The sequence below is a fragment of the Lonchura striata genome, chromosome 11 (genome assembly GCF_046129695.1).
Source record: "Lonchura striata isolate bLonStr1 chromosome 11, bLonStr1.mat, whole genome shotgun sequence".
NCBI classification, from domain to species: domain Eukaryota; kingdom Metazoa; phylum Chordata; class Aves; order Passeriformes; family Estrildidae; genus Lonchura; species Lonchura striata.
In genome coordinates, this window is record NC_134613.1 from 9,131,126 (window position 1) to 9,148,938 (window position 17,813).

General features: G+C 37.5%; 1 protein-coding gene and 1 long non-coding RNA gene across 4 annotated transcripts; one reads left to right on the forward strand and one right to left on the reverse strand.

Annotated features, from left to right (window-relative positions):
- Positions 1-4,400: 4,400 nt before the first annotated feature.
- BNIP2 (BCL2 interacting protein 2) lies at positions 4,401-15,956 on the forward strand. 2 transcript variants are annotated; one of them, XM_021554285.3, is made up of 10 exons: positions 4,401-4,509; positions 5,207-5,274; positions 5,989-6,162; positions 7,947-8,123; positions 8,550-8,652; positions 8,765-8,896; positions 9,522-9,608; positions 9,722-9,820; positions 11,206-11,241; positions 13,152-15,956. In XM_021554285.3, exons 1-10 carry the CDS (start codon positions 4,460-4,462, stop codon positions 13,198-13,200), a joined length of 975 nt encoding a protein of 324 aa, XP_021409960.2. In that variant the 5' UTR covers positions 4,401-4,459; the 3' UTR covers positions 13,201-15,956. The 2 variants fall into 2 exon arrangements, with proteins under 2 accessions (XP_021409960.2, XP_077641998.1); XM_077785872.1 differs by lacking the exon at positions 11,206-11,241.
- LOC110483979 (uncharacterized) lies at positions 7,453-17,797 on the reverse strand. Of its 2 annotated transcripts, none has more exons than XR_002467669.3 (3): positions 17,662-17,797; positions 14,599-14,848; positions 7,453-8,199 (listed from the first exon to the last, which is right to left on the reverse strand). It is a non-coding gene; the product is annotated as an uncharacterized LOC110483979 (long non-coding RNA). The 2 variants fall into 2 exon arrangements; XR_002467668.2 differs by lacking the exon at positions 7,453-8,199 and adding an exon at positions 9,720-10,670.
- Between the last annotated feature and the right edge of the window lie 16 nt (positions 17,798-17,813).

Consider the following 17,813-nt stretch of genomic DNA (forward strand, 5'->3'; position numbering starts at 1 on the left):
GGGGCCGGCAGCCGCGAGCCGCGGCCCGGCTGCGCGGGGCGGGCGCGGGGCGAGCCGGGGCTGCGGCCCGACCGCGGGTGCGCAGGGGGCGGCGGATTCGGCGCTGCGGTCCGGCCCGGCCGGGGCGGCGGCGGTGAGCAGGGTCCCCGCGGCCCGGCAGCTCCGCGGCCCCGCTCGGCCGTGCCCGCCGCTGCCGCCGCACGGGGGAGGGCTGTGAACGCAGAAATCTCCGAGGGGAAAATCCCCTGCCCTGCCCCCTCAGGATTTCGCATAGCGCGGCTGTACAGAGCCCTGTCGCGGAAGTCAGAGTTGCTTTCTAGTGCCTTTTGTCTTAGTTCCTCCTGATTTCCTGTTACTAACGCTAAATAATGGTTGATTATTTCTGGTTGACTTGTATGCGTGGTAAGTCCTACAAAGGAATATTTGGGCAGGGTATAAATCCTTTGGCATGATTTTGAGAAGTTAGTGTTTACCTCTAAGTAAGTTTGAGTGGCGCAGAAATACAGACCCTTCTGTTGCTCTGGATGTGGAGTTTAAAGGAAGCAAGAGTTTTCAGAAGCTTTCTCTTTTAGCTGTCTGATTTCTCTGTGGTTTGATGCTGAGAGAAGGGAGTAAAAGGAGACAATTGATCTGTTATTAACCTTGCATCATCCCATTTTGCAAGTGGTAAAGTCTGGAGGTCCGTCTTCGGATTTGGGAAATTTGTCCTGGATTTATGGCTAACCTGGCCACATTCTAAAAGCCGCTGGATTTATAGAAACACATAGAAATTGCAGTGAGCTGCATGCTGTGAGTTTGTGTACCGAAGATGTGTCTGCTCCTTGCTTTAGGCTTACTGTAAACTCAAATGTGAAAATTATCTTAAAAGCATCTCTTTAATGCCTGGAATTAACTTGACACTCAGTTAATGTTTCTGTTGACACAGTGAAGTGAAATGTAGGGGGGGAAATGTAGGCTAACCTTGTTTTGAAGTTGATTTTGACTTTTTGAGATGGAAACAACTTTGTTCTGTGCCTGTCAGGTACATTGTTCAGTAAAAATGCTTGACATTGTAATTGTCCTGCAAAGTTAAATTTTGTATTTATTCTATTTTAGATGCAGGGGTGCTGATCAAGTACTAAATATAGGTGCTTGTATTGGATAGGCAGATGTGACCATAGAAATGTCTGGCTTGTAATTGTTTGTGTGCTTGCCTGAGAACTCAGAGGTGAAAACCTAAGTAATAATTTTTGCAAGCAGCCTTTAACTTCATTAATAAAATGACCTCATGCTTTCTTGTTGTCCTTCTGTCCCACCCCTGTTGCCACCCCTTTTTTTAGCTATTTGGGACAGACCCAAGTCTCTGTTTAGCTGTACTGTAAATTTTTATAAATGGCATATTTTAACAGGCTTCTTAATACTGTTGTACCTGATGTGCCAGAATCTACCAGCTAAGGCAGCTTGATATTAATGAGAGAACTTTGAAAATTGTCTATTTTAGGAAAAAAGGATTAAAATACTGGTGTTTGACCTCTGGTGCAAGCAGTGACATTCTTCAGATGCAAACTTAAGTAGGTTTAACCTGCTGTTCTGGAATGGAAATTTGTTTATTAGCTGTAGTGAAAGAGCAGTGGGTTTGAGTGATGTAATACCTTTTTGTAACACCATAACTTGCCTGTTGACATACTTAAAAATATAAAAAGCAGTGTACAGTACTAAAGTCCAGTGGCTCCAGTAGGAGAACAGAACCTCCGGCAACCCTGCATCCAGATATTCTTTGTGTTGAAGTTTCTGACCTTTAGACAACTCTCCATCTTCAATTTCTTTATAGAAAATAGAAAGTAATGAGCATTGGAGGATAAGATCAGGCTTGCTGTTCTTAGAAACCAAACCTTTTTGAGTTGGCTGTGAAGAGTGCTAGGATCAGGTACAAATTATTTGCTTTTTTTTTCTACATGACTGATAAATACTTGCATTATTAAAATTTACATTTCACAAGTTACATTTTTAGATTTACAGCTGAATTAAAATGGCTTTGGCATTTTAAAAACATCATGTCATCAGTGCCACAGCACAGGTAGAAAGACTATTCTAAACTTAGCTTTAGTTTGTATAAGCAGAAGTAGTTTCTTTTTTTTGCCTGCTAGTAAACATTTATATTAGTTGAGGTAAAATAGCTCTAAAGTCATCACTTCTCTAACTTTCTTGAAAATATTACTCTTCCTTCTTGATTTCTCATTCTTCTAGTTGACAAGTGACAGTGATTTTATAGGTGAGACTTGAAGTCAAAACATCCAAACCAGCTACTTAGTCTGTGTGGTAAGTAGGATGCTGACAACCTAAATTCAGTCTTACCTGAAGCTGAACTCCAAGCTTGCCTTGTAAGTTGCTTTCAGGTGTCCCACTTGGTACTTAGCAAATGATTGCTTTATAATCTACCTTAATGAGGAGCTGCTGTTGAGAATCCTGCAAGTAGTGTGAGGAGTGTTCCATGAAAACACCCTAAGCTTAGGTAACATCACCAGTAGCGTTTAAACTCTTGTCTTACTACAACAGGTTTATCCCAGTGTGATGAAGTAAGTGCAGGTAGAAATGCTTCTGCGCTGAAAGGCTGTCCATTTGAAATTAATAGGTGTTACTTGGTGTTCTTCAGAAGTGTGGGAAGAAAACTGTTCACGTCTTGCAGCAAAGCCCTGCTTTCAGCTGTCTGAGAACTGTATAGGGAATGCAGTGCAGGTGAGCTCAAGGGGAACATCTTACAGCCACCAGCACAGTGACAGGCTTGGAGGGGGGTGGAGGTGGTATTTGGGTGTTTTGACTGCCAATTTTTTGTCCTTCAACAGTGAAGTCATGAGTTAAGATTTTCTTTTGGGTTTATAGTCACCTGCATATTTGTATCAGCTGGTTTGTTCCATGCTGCTGGAACCAGCAGCCTTCTTCCACCACTGCCTTCTGACTGCTGAGGGCCCCTAGGGAAACTCCTTGGGCTTCATCTCAGTGTCCTGAAACAAGCACACATTCACTGTTACTGCTGATCCAAATGTGATCTTCCCTCTGAGCAAATATTTAAAATGCTCTGTTGCAGCCAGCAGGTTGGTGGCCAGGAGTATCCACACCCTGTATGCTGAGAACATCATCGGCTTGGTGAGAGGCAGGACTTGTTTCCAAGCAGTGCTTTAGTCAGGACAAACAGGGAGAGCTGGGAGGGCAGTGGCTGGGGCAACAGCTTCACACTGCTGAAGAAGGACAAGTGAGAGGTGCAGGTGCTGAATGTTTCAAACAAGGAGAGTTCATCCTTTCAGAGGAACTAGGTTCCTAACTTCCACAAGATTTATTTAAATCTTCTGGATGAGGAGGCAGGGAAATGTCAGTAAAACAGGCTTAAATTGAGATCATTAGTGCTTAATTTGTAGTACTGCAGTTTTACAAAAAGATAACTTAATTTTTCTTTACTAATCAACTTGCATAGTATAGCTTTAAGCATTGCAGGACATTTTAAAATGAGGTCAGGAGCAGAAAAAAATTGATTTGTCATGAAAGGAAAGCTGGTGCTACAGAACAGTAAGTGTAATTTGGTTTTCAGCCAGTTAAAAAAATTATATATCTGGGTTAGTAAGCAGTATTGGTTGCATTCAAACTTTGTACTTATTGCTGTTCTTTGTTGATTGGTTCTTTGCAAAATACCATGGTTTCTTATTTTGATGTGTGTTGGTTTTCTTAATACATTCATTGATAAGTTTACCTGTTTCTGCCAATCTTTAGAGCCAACACAGCCAAGAGCTTCATCTGATTTGGACTTTTAGGTCAGCATAATGGTTTGCCATGTTCTATTATTGGGGATTCCTTGTTGCTGGTGATGGGTGAGCCTGAAAAACTACAGCTTTACTTGCACATCATAGGGTGAGTTTTCCAAAAACACTGTCTTAAATAGTTATTTTTAAAGTGTTTGTGTTGTCAGAGGTTTGTTGTTTTTTTTTTTTTTTCTTTTTAAATGGCTTATAGTTGAGATCTGACCATCTGGACTTTTTCTCAAAATATACACTTATTAATTATTGCCTATAGAATCTACAGACAATTCAGGTTTCTTACATTTTGGAGTGAACTGGTGTAATCATAAATGATAGAACAAATTGCTCAAGGCCTTAATTTTAACTGAGGGATTGATCCTCCTTGACTGCATGAAATCCCTTCCAACCTAAATTATTGCATGATAAACCATTCCACAAGGAGTTTTGTATGGGAAAAAAAAAGTAAAATGCAAACAAACAAAAAACTTTTCCTTGTATTATTTTCTTTTTATTCTGCATCATACCTCAACTTGATGATAAGTTAAAGGATGTGTTACAAGTATGGGAATTGTCACAGTATTGAACTAACACCTTCTGTTATATTCCTGCAGCTCCTCTTTAGCCCATTGTGCTGAAGCCAAGGGGTTCTGCCTGATCAGGAGTCTCTGCTAGCAATTTAAGTGAGCTGGAGAATGGAAGGAGTTGAGTTTAAGGAAGAGTGGCAAGATGAAGATTTCCCAAGGTTTTGAATTATTTTTTAAAGTAATTTGGATCAAACACATAACATCAGCAATAAGCTACCTCTTGGTCTTCCTGGTGAACTAATACTCAGTAATAATCTTGAAGTAATTTCCATTAATATACTTGTTTTGGAAAGGTTTTATGGCATATTTCTTCAGGATTGCCACCAATATTTCTGAAATGAAGATTTGTAAACTTGGCTTTATTTATTTCCTGTGATAATATTTTGCAACTACATTGTTTGCATATTACTCCCAGTGCCTGAAGGCCCAAATATTTCATTAAGTACAATTTCTGAGGAAAGTCTTTAAAAGTCAATGTTGCTACTGAAGCCTGGGACTACAAAAAGTTAAATCAGCTTCAGATGCATTCTATGATAACATGACTAAGATATTTGTGTAATTTATTTTGAGTCAAATTTTGTCAAGCAAGAATATGACAAGTTTTCTTAAGGATGACACACCGGTTGTAGTCAGTGTTTTGGTATTTGTCACAGGATGGGATGGTCACTTGAATGCTGTAAAGGAATTTTCTGCTGCTTTGGTGTTTGTTAACTGAAAGTTTGAACTTAGGCTGTAAGTAAAGTTAATTCAGTACTAACTTTACAGTGGGTTTTTCTAGCAATATGTCAGTCTTAATATATGACATTACAAAAGAGGTCAGAGCAGGTTTTTAACAATAATTTCTTTGTGTCCCAGGCCCCTGCCAGAGGATGATCCTGTTGAGTCTGAGGCATCGGCTGCAGCTGGAACAGAAAGTGAAGCTGGTACGTAAATGCCTGCTTTAAAGCTTCTTGGTTTGGGGGGATTTTTTTGCTTGTTTTGTTTTGGGGGTTTTGGGTTTTGTTGGGTTTTTTTTTGTTTCATTGGTTGGAGTTTTGGAGGTTTTTACATTTAATTTTTTTTTTTATTTTGTCCGTCTGCTTTACTTGTGGCCTTTCCAGTGCTGGATTGGTAATCTGATTTTATTCCTTGCTTTCAACTCCTGTCTAAATCATGCCAATATTTGCCTTGTACCTTTAAGCATTCTGTCTATTCACAGAACAGATTCTTTAATTTTATGTCCTCACTGTTGTCTGTAAGTATTTTTTTTTTTTAGCTTGTATATTATTTTCTATTTTATCAAAGATGGTTATGTCATCACTGAAGCCTAACAAAAGCAAGCGATAGAGACATGAATCTGTTGTATTACTTGCCAGATTTATTCAGTGTAATATATGGAGCAGCTCCTGGGACACTTGGATGAAGCAGGCAGGGGGTGGTAGTGTCTACCACCCTGCTCAGACTCTGTGTGTGCAAAAACTTGAGAACTTTTAGCTGCTGTTCTTTCCATCCCCTATTAAAGTCTTACTCCAAAGAAAGTTTAAATTATGGGCAATTATTTATAATGCATTATGAGAAAGGACTGAGCTCTTCTGTCTTGGTAATATGCTTATCTCACCTTGCTTTAGCTTTGAAAAGAAATAATTTGCTTTCTTTAGATACAGAGGGCAATGGAACCAAATTGAGGAAGAAACTAATGGCTTCAGATATTAGCTTGACTTTGGATCCCAGTGGGGAATCTGTTTTGTCTGATGACTTGGATGAGAGTGGAGAGATTGATTTGGATAATTTAGATACTCCTTCAGAAAACAGCAATGAATTTGAATGGGAAGGTGAGTATTTTGGTTCTTTTGTCTGATACTGTAAAATATTTTCTTATGTGCAGGTCAACTGTTTCTCTAGTAAGAAATAGCTATGATTCACTAGTACAAGAGGAGAGATACAAAGGGAGTGATTACATTAGGAATTAGAAATACATGCAATGACTTTTTAAAGAGCAAATCAGATCTCATCTGATTAGTAAACAGGCGAACAGTTACTAGCTGTAACTACAGCTAAACTTGGGTGAAGATCATGTACATATGCATCTAGAAGACTTGGTATTTTACGTGTTTTAGAAATGAGTTTTAAATTGAGGGAGCCAAACAATGGGATTTAGATTAGCTACTCAGAAACTGCTGAACTGCAATTTAAGGAGGATTTAAATAATAACTTAGTATTTTAAAAATACTAAGTAATACCCGATCTTAAATCTTCTCTGGTAAGAATGACAAAAGCTCAGTAGCCTTAGAGTGTGCATATTTGCATACTAACTAGAGGCAGTAGAAGAGCCTCTATTTTATGTCAAGGAATTCTGGAATGACTTCATAGGAATTTAAAGTAGTCATAGCCACGCTAGTAATGATCTCAGTTTTATTATTAATATCTTGAAGTTTTAAGACATTAATAGGTGATATATCTTACAGGCAAAACAGTGCTATTGTAATACATTTTATTTGAGATAAACATTTTGTATAGGACTTAAAGCACAAATTTTAAACTTGGGGTTTAATGATGTCTTAGGGCCCTCTTTTTGGAAGCCAAGAACAGTTGTGTTGGGCAAATTGTTGGAGTCTCTAACATCTGTAAACTTCATGGTTTAAGAATGTCTCTAATAAGTAAACTTGTAAACTCAATTATTCTCATTCTGAAAAGAAAATAATTTAAATTCCTGAATAAACAGGAAATTCTCTTTTCACTTTTATGTTTGAAACACTACCTGTGGAGAAAGAAACACTCTTTAGAATAAGGGGTTGGCTTTGGTTTTTAAATAGCTATAGGCATATTGCAGTGGAAGTTTTCTTAACAGAGACTGTGTGTTTAAATTTGTAAAAGGGTTTTCACTGTTTTAATGAAGAAGAATTGGTGTTTAGGGTTACTTTTGCAGTGATGCAAAGGAATTGTTCCGGATGTTTGTGTCTTGTTTTTAAAAGTGGCTGAAAAGGGTTTCTGTCTTTTCTTCCTTTAATGCTGCTGCCTTCATTTTCCTGGAAGGATAGTTTCAATTAACAGCTTTGTTTCGGGAGCAGACAACTAACTTGCAGTAGGTTTTTCTCGCTTTGGGTAAGGTTCATGCAACAAAGTCAAGAATCATAATTTCATTGGAGCAAATTGTCTTACAGATTCCTCTCAGCACAAATTTCATATATTTTGATTGCACATGTGAATTAGATTTAATTTCCAATAGATTTTTCTGCATGTCTGCTTGCAAGGTACCTCAATGTTTTAAATCATGCTTCATGTAAATCTGTGATCAATCTCTGTAATTCTCATCGGAGTTAACCACTTTGCCTATTTTGGTGAAATTCATTGAGGTCTGTGTTATGAAAGCCTACACTTAATTAGGCTTCTCCACAAATGGAAAATTTTCACATACTTGTAACAGAGAAAATTACAGTCAACAGAAAACTGCCAACATGAGTATGTTAATAAAATATCCATGACATCAGCTGGTGTGTCTGGCTGGCTGAAGAATACCAAAATAGATTAGATAGCAAAGTGGTTAACTTGTGTTGTGGCTGATTGTCACTATGCATGGTATTCATAATGGGTCTTCAACATGTTCTCATTTTGGCAGATGATCTTCCAAAACCAAAAACTACTGATGTCATTAGGAAGGGCTCACTGGCTGAGTACACTGTGGCAGAGGAGAAGGATGACGGCCGCCGCTGGCGCATGTTTCGGATCGGAGAACAGGACCACAGGGTGGACATGAAGGCAATTGAACCGTACAAAAAAGTTATCAGCCATGGTGGTAAGGATTGGTGACATGCTGTGGGGAACTGCTGAGCAACTCCTTTATGGGCTGAGATGGGGAGGCAGAGGAAGAGCTGTGGGCATAAAGACTTCTGGTAATTCATTTGTTGCAGTGTTAAGACATGGTTGATAAAATATTTTTTTCTCTATTAAATTAAAGTTCCAAAATGTACACATGGTCACATGTACTAAAATACACCAATGTAATAAGATATATTTACTCTATTCTACAGTGTCACTGCTACCTAATTTTTTGGTTTCTAGACTATTGATGTTTTCTATAACTGTATGAATGTGTCCATATGGATGTGTGTGCATGCCTGTAAGGTAAATAATGAAAAAGCTTACTGAATGTACTTGACTTTGTGTAAATGTAGTCAGTGTATTGTCACCTTTGTCACTACTGCTGATTATTTAATTTTAGGTTATTATGGTGATGGATTAAATGCCATTGTTGTGTTTGCTGTTTGCTTCATGCCTGAGAGCAGCCAGCCTAACTACAGATACCTAATGGACAATCTGTTTAAGTAAGTCATCATCTGCCTTTCTTTTTTGTTATGTTTAATATATTTGAGCACTACTAGGAGTTAACTTCAATATCTGCAAGCTTATCTGAAATTTTCTTTGCTTTCTCTCCAGGTATGTAATTGGCACTTTAGAACTGTTAGTAGCAGAGAACTATATGATAGTTTACCTGAATGGTGCAACAACACGGAGAAAAATGCCAAGTTTAGGCTGGCTTAGGAAATGTTACCAGCAAATTGATAGAAGGTAAGAAGCTCTGCAATATTTCCTTACAATATTCACACATTCTGAGATAGACATATTTAGGAAAAGCTACTGTTTAATGTCGTCTCTTCTGGTTAAGATTTGATGAAGGAAATTGGTGTATTGAAAACATCTTCCTGAGCTAGGCAGTGTGGGATGATGCTACAAACATGCCTGGGTAGTGTTGTGTGGTGGATTTTTTTGGTTGGCTGGGGGTTTTGTGTATGGTTTTGTTGCTGTTGCTCTCAGGGTGTTTAGTGAAAATAGTACTCTTAGAATACTGAATATTGTTATCCCGTAGAACATCCTTACAACTTAATATATTAATATAAGGTTAGTAAGAGAGGTCCTTTGTCAACCACTTCATCATTAGTTCTGTAAAAAGATTCAAAGAAGCTTCTCCTTGGCGTATTATTTCCTTGTCAAATTGATACTGAATCTTTAGTTTTTATTTTACAGTTGTGTAGTATTTTTTCCTCTGATGGAGGTTGAATTCTAATAATGGGATGTCAGAATACCGTGTTTATGTGACAGTTGTGCTTCTAAAAACATACTACTTACATATTCCAAAACCTCTGATCATGCTGCCTTTTTGTTCTAGTAATTATCCATTGTTTAAATCCTTCAGGTTAAGGAAAAATCTGAAATCGTTAATCATAGTTCATCCTTCCTGGTTCATCAGAACTCTCCTGGCCATCACAAAACCTTTTATTAGGTAATGCCCTGAAAACTTCTTAATAATTCTGACAACTGTTTGCTTTGAACTTAAAAGACTGCTTTAATATTGACCTAGAGTTGTAACTGTACCCTGCATTTGTTCTTCCACAGCTCAAAATTCAGCCAAAAAATTAGGTATGTCTTTACCCTGGCAGAACTAGCTGAACTCATCCCCATGGAATACGTTGGCATCCCAGAATGCATAAAACAGTACGTGTTATTATTCCAACATCTTCTACATTGATCATGGTTTAGGACTGGTAGATGTTGTAATCAGTGTTTGGTTTGAATGTAACACTTGGCACACAATGACTTGAATTAGATTACTGCTCTCTCTGGGGAGTGTCCATGTGTGACCTCATTGCTAAAGGCAGTTTGGAATGGAAATGTGTAGTCATTTTCAGGGTGGAGCTTTGTGCCATTATGTGTGAATTCAGCCTTCTAGAGAAGGTCTCATTGCAGTTGTTCTGCACCTTAGTGTGTATATCACTCATTGCTTGTGAGTGGGAAATTGTAGGCATGTGGATACTGAAGTTATTTATAATGTCTTCTAAAGCATTTTCAGTAAAATGTGGAACAACTTAAGTGCTGAAATATTACTTGGATTGGGTTTTCATTTGAAGAAAGGTGATGGAAAAATGCTGAATCTCTATCCACTACAGTTCTAAACTACTTTGGTAAAGAAATGAAGACAGAATTAGCGTAATTTTTCTTCCTTCCCATCCAAATAAAAATGGCCATTTTAACATCAGCACAATTCTGCTGTCAAAGATTATGACCCTTTTGTCAAAAGCATTTGTGAATGCAGTAATAGAGTAGAAACTATAAACTTGGGTGTTAAGAAAACCAGATGAAAACACTAACACAATCCTGATGACAGCCTATTAGAGGGTATGACACACAAACCCTGTCTTGTCTGCATTGTGATATGTGAGACAAACTGGGGGAAGGTGGCCCAGTGTCATGAGGACACATCCATGCTGGAAAAGCCTCGTGCCCCTGCAGATGGTTGTTTTTTTTCAGTAGACATCTAGCTGCTTGTCAGTTCCACAGTTTAACTCTGTAAGACAGAAAAACAGTTTTCATGGGGTGGGAGTGAAACACATGACAAAGCTGAGGCAGCCTTGTGCTGTCTTTAGACTTTTTTTGACTGGGGTTTTATATGAGGGTGTTACGAATATTCAGACTGTCATTCTGAGTTTTAAAAGATTTCTCTCTCTATTGATGAACCTTTTAACTGTTCTGCACAGTCTGGACATGGTTAACTTAAAGAGTTCATTCTCAGATTTCTGTGGAGGATTGTATCTGGCTTCAAACTGTTAGGGATACAGACTTTAAATTCTAGTGATGAATGCTAACTCTGTACAAGAGGTTATATTGAATTCATTTGTTATGTCATAGTAACTAAATCTTAATGGGTTTTTTTAGTGCTAATAGAGGTTGGAGGTACAGTGTAGTTTTTTTTCATAATTATATCAGTTTCAAAATTTGGTAAGTTTCTGAAAATTCTATTGACACTAATACTGGTTTGCAGCTTCTGTTGATTTTGACCTTCATATGTTACATTTACTGAAACAAAACTTTTCCTCATCAAGGTATGAAGAAGAAAAGTTTAGAAAGAAACAGAAAAGGTATATTCATCTTTTGATTAGGGTTGCATCTAGATAAGACAATTTGCACTGCAACTAACTCCCAGTTGATTGGCTTGCATAAAGGAATAAGCATTTGTAAATATAAACATGCACTAGTGCCCAAATGTTTATGCATGACAGCAACTATGCTGTACTTGCAGGCAGTATGGAATCTGTAAGAACTCACCCTGGGTGTTCAGACAGCTATTTGCAAATAGTTTCTATTACACTTTTATGTGAGATGCTCACTTTTAAGGGGATACATGGGTTCTCAACTTGAAGTCTTTAAGAGGCAAAAGTAGTGCTTCTGTATGAACCCATTAAAGCAATGTCATTGTTTCTAACAGGAATTGATCTCATCTACAGGAGATGAGCTGTATTTAGGTGCTAAGCTGTAGCATTAGCAGAGATGCAACTCCGTAAGAAGTTCTAATATTGAATCTTGTATTTTTGGTATTTGCTACCTTTTTAGTTATTAACTTGCAGAGATGCAATCTAAATTAGTATTTTAGTGCTGTTTGTATTTGCAGTGCCTATGTTCCTTCCTAATAAATACTGGATTTCCATTTTGTTAATTTCCAGTCTCCTGCTAACTATTCAAGCTATTCCACAGCTGATAAATTTTTGAATGGATATGTTATTTTTTCACTTACTAACAAATAGACTGAAAGATTTTGCTACTAACTTTGCAGTTTTTTTAATCACTTTTCCTTTGTGTGCCTAACTGTTAAGGTTTATTGTCTAAATTGGGTAGAGGAACACTGAGATGGAAGTAAAAGGAATCTTAATTATTTCTGGAAACTCACATGTAAATCTAGTGATGTGTTGAGCATTCTACAGGAATTATTCCAATTAAGGGATAATGTAAAAAATCTCTAGTAGAACAAACACTTTTTAGTGTCCTGTTGGTAATTTCACCTATACTACTCTCACTCTTGTAAAAAAGTAATATGTTCTTCAGTGAAAATTAAGTCTAGAGATCACAGGAAGAGTTGGATACTGAGCCTTCAGTCAGGTAGAAAACAGTTCATTTTTATGGATTTGTGGCCCAAAGGAGCTGTCAGTGTTTCTATCATTTTGATAAACTGGCTGGTTATAGTTTGAGAAACTGGACAAATATGTTAAACAGATTATTAGACGTAGTATCTCACTTTAGAACTTCTGTTGGTTTTAAAATTAATTTACCTCCATGCACAACCTATTTGCCAGAAGATGTTACCAAGACTGTAGCTTGTTGTTACTGTAAAGAGGAAAAGTACATTTTGTGCAGGGCTTCCAATCATCTCCTTGTTTCTGCAAAGCAGCATTTTGTTTGCTGGTCCCAAGGCAGATAGTAAAAAATAAGGTACAAAATCAAACCCACCTTTATCAGCATGATGGTGAATTCTTCCAGGGTAATTGCAAGAGTCTTAGATGTTAATAGAAAAGATACTGCAGTTACGGAGCCTCTTCACTTTTGTTAATTCAACTAGTGCTGTTACCTTTAATGTTACAGTAATTAAGCCAAGAAGGTAATTCAGTGCTTATGAATTAATCAGAGTGGTAGAGCTTGCCAGTACTGTCATGTTACCTGTACTGTATTCCTGCTTGCATTTATTACTATGAGCACAGGCCATGCTTTTTTCTTCTGTAGTGAAACTTCATTTGCATTTTTAAAATGTTTCCTCTCACGTGCTGTAGTTACTTAAATGGTTTCCTAACAATTTTGATTAATTTCTAGGGGGTGGTAGGAAAATAGATATTGAAAAAAACCCAAACTACATTAAATAAAAACCTTAATTTAATATTTGTTTACTAAAACGTTTCCCATGTAAAAGCTTTGTGTTTTCCTGTTAATAGTTTTTTTTAATACTATGAGCTATCAAACTATGTTAACACAGTTTAATTTTACTACTTTCTTTGCTAAGCAGAGTTGACCAAGAGCTGAATGGGAAACAAGAGCAGAAAAGTGAACAGTAAGTTTGGAGTCCAAACAAGACTGAAGAATACACAGATGGAACGATGCTGTTTGTGCTCCATTACAGTGCATTCTCTGTGTGTATGTATTATATAATCTGTTGCAAAAGGTGCTTTGGACTAGCACACAATGAACTGCTTACTGCTGTACTGGTTTGTCTTGACTTTAATTGCAGTTTTTGTAATCATTTTATATTGCTAAATGGCAAAGAACCCTATGTTTTCAGAGGATGTTCTTGCAGCTGTTTATCTAAATGATGCATGTTCTTCAGTAAAATATTTATGTACCTAAATGTTAAAGGAAAGAGATAATATATATATTTTTATGACTGAACAATATATTGTGTGTACCTGCTGAAGGAATTCATTTGCAGGTAGACAAGGCCATAAGTTACTTGTTGTTATTGTATAAATTTGTTTTGCTGTAAATGGTCGAGTGCATTTCTTTGTTGTCATGAAAACTTGTTTGGATATTAACAATCACATTAACTTGGCTTTCACAAATACAGAGATCCTTATTTTTGTTCATTTACCATACACAAGCTCACTCCTTTGCCTCACCAGAGTGAGCTTCACCTTTGATGTCTTTCAGTCCATAATTCAGGATGCAGAACTGCAGTTCTGTGGGTGGCAGTTTGTTGAAGCCTAAGCCACAAAAGCTGAACTGTCTGACTGGTAAGATACCAGAACTTTTTTGGTTGAAGTTGTGAATTTAGATTCTGCTTCAGTATGTCAAGATTGTCTCAGCGAGCAGTAGGAAATAAGTTTACTGCAGTTCTTTGTGGATGAATTTTGATTGTTTCTGGTGGGAACTCTGGTCATGCTCAGTAGAACTTGGGAGCTACACAAGTATTCTAACCACAATACCATTTTTTAGGCAGAAATATGAGAAGTCTTATGCTACCTGTGTCATTCTTGTAGATAAAACATCCATTTCTAAAGCTGTTAGGCACATGATACCAGCACTAATTTGTCTTTTAAGAAATGTTTTAAAGGTTGGGGTGTTTTCACTCCCCACAGTGGTGGTAAATCTGTGTCTGCAACAGGTCTTCTTGGACAAAACTAGTGTGTGTAGGTTTACTGGGACAACAGTAATGCACTGGTTGATACATTGTAAAAGTTTGTAACATCTTCTGATAAACATTGCATTTTCCATGTAAGGGCAGGTGTATGCAAATAAATTCAGGAGTTGAGCAATATAGTATGTTGTAGCAAGTATATTAAATCTTTGCTTTTGGTGTTTATTGTGCTCACAATTTTGTCTTAATGCTAAAAAATATCACTTTTTAATTATATTTAATGTTACTCAGTTACTTTATTTTAAAAAAAGTTATGTTCAATCAGATTATTACATGACATTGATAGACAGCAGTTGCGAGACATTCGCTGGACAAGACTTACCAAGTAACAGTTAATCCACTGTCTCCAGTGATATCTGCAGAGACTCTGAGAGCATATGGGTGTCAGGTGCATCTCTCTGGTGGTTTACTTAAATCTGCAGTTCAGATACTTTCTTCTCAAGATCTAAGTCCTTTTGTTGCAGTAGTTTTTATATCAGTTTCAAGGAGATTGATAGACAGGATTTATTCACACAACAGACAATACCAATGCAAGTTATCTTGCATCCACTCCATCAGGTTCGGATCTTGCTCTGAAAGCAGAAGACAAATGCACTTTCTTTGGGGCTGTCTTATCTCCTGCTTCAGTTTTGATGTTGACACAGGTTAATGTAAAGTTCAAGTCAGTACATGGAGCACATGCAGCCTGTTTACTTCTGATACTTTCGTGGTGTGATCTGTGTGACCATGCAAATCTGATTTTTACTGGGTTGGCATGTGTCCTAAGCTAAACAGGAAGCATTCTGGTAATCTCATTTCCATTTTTTCCTAATTGATAAAAGGATTAGTCTCAGTAAAATAATATTCTTTGTTGGAGGTATTGTAGTTCTGTGTCATGTGGCTTCCTGTGTGTATAGTGCAGTACAGAGTAGCTGTTCCTCTGTATATGCCATTTACCGAATGATGGGATTGTTATTGTGTTTCCTGGTAGCCAAGGATTCTACAGTTTCATGCTGCAGTAGTATGATTTCTGTTGGAAATGTGTATGTGTTTATAAATGGTTTATTTCTCTAGTATAAGATGTTGTGAATGAGTATACAGCACAGCAGTTGTTCTGTCTCTAAAGATATGCAGCTTGAGAAAGAAGTGTACTAAAGAATTATTCCCCTCTGCCTTCCTGCAGCTCATCATTTAGTGGTGAGGTGGATGTTTACAAAAAGCAAAGTGGTCCCAAAGCTATGGATGTTTTGTCAAACTTAACTTTTTTTAAATCTATAATATAATGTAATATACTTTAATATTTAAAAACCTGAAAAGTTGGAATGTCATACTTAAATAAAAATTATTTTAAAACTTGAATGACTTTGTGGTAAGGTACAGTATTGGAGGGAATTGACTTTTCAATGGCACTTCCTTCTAAAAGTAAGAGTAATTTTGCTAGAATTTGGTGACCCCTATCAAGAAAAAATTTCATGAGTCACTGATTTACCTCTGATTTGGAGGTCTCATTGCTTTGTATATATTTATATATGTAGTAATAAGTCATTACCTATCTCATTATTGCTGTGCACAGATGGAATAGAGATGTCTGGGCCAGTGGCCTCTCAGTGTGACATTTCCTAATGATTTCTGCAACAGGGTAAATTCAGAAGTGGCAAAGAAATTCTGGAGAAAGTGTCATTAAAAATTGATGTGAGTAGACTCTGGATTTGCTTGGGTGTTCTTGATCTGTGTAATGTGGCAGAGCCTTCTTCTGTTGGAGGGTAATGGGAAAGAATTTAGTGCTGAAGCAGACTGAAGAACTTTTATTCCAAAAAGGGTAGATAGAACTAGTTAGAATAATATGTAACCTTCTTCACAGCAACACAGTTTGGCATATTTTTTTCCTTTACCCTCGGTAAACAAGTGAAGAACAGCTCCAGTTGCTGTGAGGAACATGGTACTGAGAGACAGCAGCTACACTCCAAATTGCAGTCCACTAGGATATTAGAGCCTGTATCCATTTCAGCAACTTTGTTGCATCATGCCCTAAATGCTCTAATGACTGTTTAAAACAGTTTCAGCAGTTAATTGTGTCATACTTCAAGGTCAGATTACATGTGGTAGGAATGGAATCTTTTATGAAGCACCTCCAAGTGTATTATGGACAGGAGAAGGTGTCATTGGTGCCTGGTCATGTCAGCTTCACTGATGCTGTCTGCTGAAATGTCTGTACTTAACTGAAAAATATTGAACGATGCCATGAATAGGCACTTTATTAACTAAATCAGTCACAAGGTAGAAAGTTGCTTGGTTAAATTTTACACTGAAAGAAACACACTTTTTTGTCAGTGTACCATACAGATTTATACAGTATTTAGTGTCTAGAAAGAAGGTTTAAATTCATGTCTTCTCAAAAGCTGTTATCTTTGGAAATGACCAGTCTCCCTCGGAAACCTCATATGAGGAATGGAGAGGAGATCTTGCAGTCAAAATTCTTACTCAGTCCTTGTGGATGCAGGTCATTCCGAAGAAGATTTGCTTCACTGACTGCTTGTCAGAGACACTTGAAACAAGTGCTTTAATTATACTTTTTAAGGACACCTTTTAGTCAGAAGAACACTCTGAAATGTAAGGAATATTTAAATATTCATATTCTGAAAGACATCTTGCAGCTTTCCTAGCTTTGAAATTCTATGTTGAACTACACTGTTTCTTTTAACACATCTCATTACCCATATTAAACTAACAGGAAAAAAAGAGCATTTGTGAGGAGATGCAGTCATGTTACTTTTTCATCATTCCCTTCAAGCATGACTGAGATCAATGAAATTAAAGCCATTCTTTTGCTCAACTAGATTTTTTTTCAGTTTTGCAATTTGAACTGCCCAGATTACTCTGATTTACATTATTTTTTTTAGTATTGAAAGTGATCTGAAGAGAAGCTCTCTCTGCTTCCCGAAAGTCCTTATCTTACCATGTTCCTTACTCTTGCTTGCTCAGCTGCTAGTTAATACTGGTAAGATTGAATTCCAAGTTAAAAATTACAAATATAAATACACATGGAGGACAGATGCTTAGTTTACCAGTGGCTCCGCAGTTCTGCAATGTTTCTTTTCATTAACAAAACATTTTTATCAACAAGAAAGACCTGAGCAGTAAGGTGTTCTAATGGTTGAATGGTACATTGAAGGGTTAAGATGGAATGATTACGCTCTCAGTTACCGTCTGTAAACTTTATTGTGGGTGATAATGGGAAACGTGCAGGGTTTAACAAAGTGAAGCTGTAGTAATCATGCAAAAGCACGGGTTGTGAGTCATGGGTAATAGAACTGGCTTAATTGGGCTAGTAACACTCTTCAGAGATGTGACTACTTTCCTTTGTCCCTTTAATAGAAAAAATCTAAGTAGAAGACTCTTCACCTACCTCTTAAGACTACTATGATCCTTTCTTTTGACTGCGCCGCAGGGTGTCGCGGGGTGCTGTGCCAAGCTCGGGTGTGAATGCGCTGGCGGTCGCTGCTCTCGGCCGCGTGTGCCGCGCCGGCCCCGCCCGTTCCGCTTCCGCGCCAGCCGCGC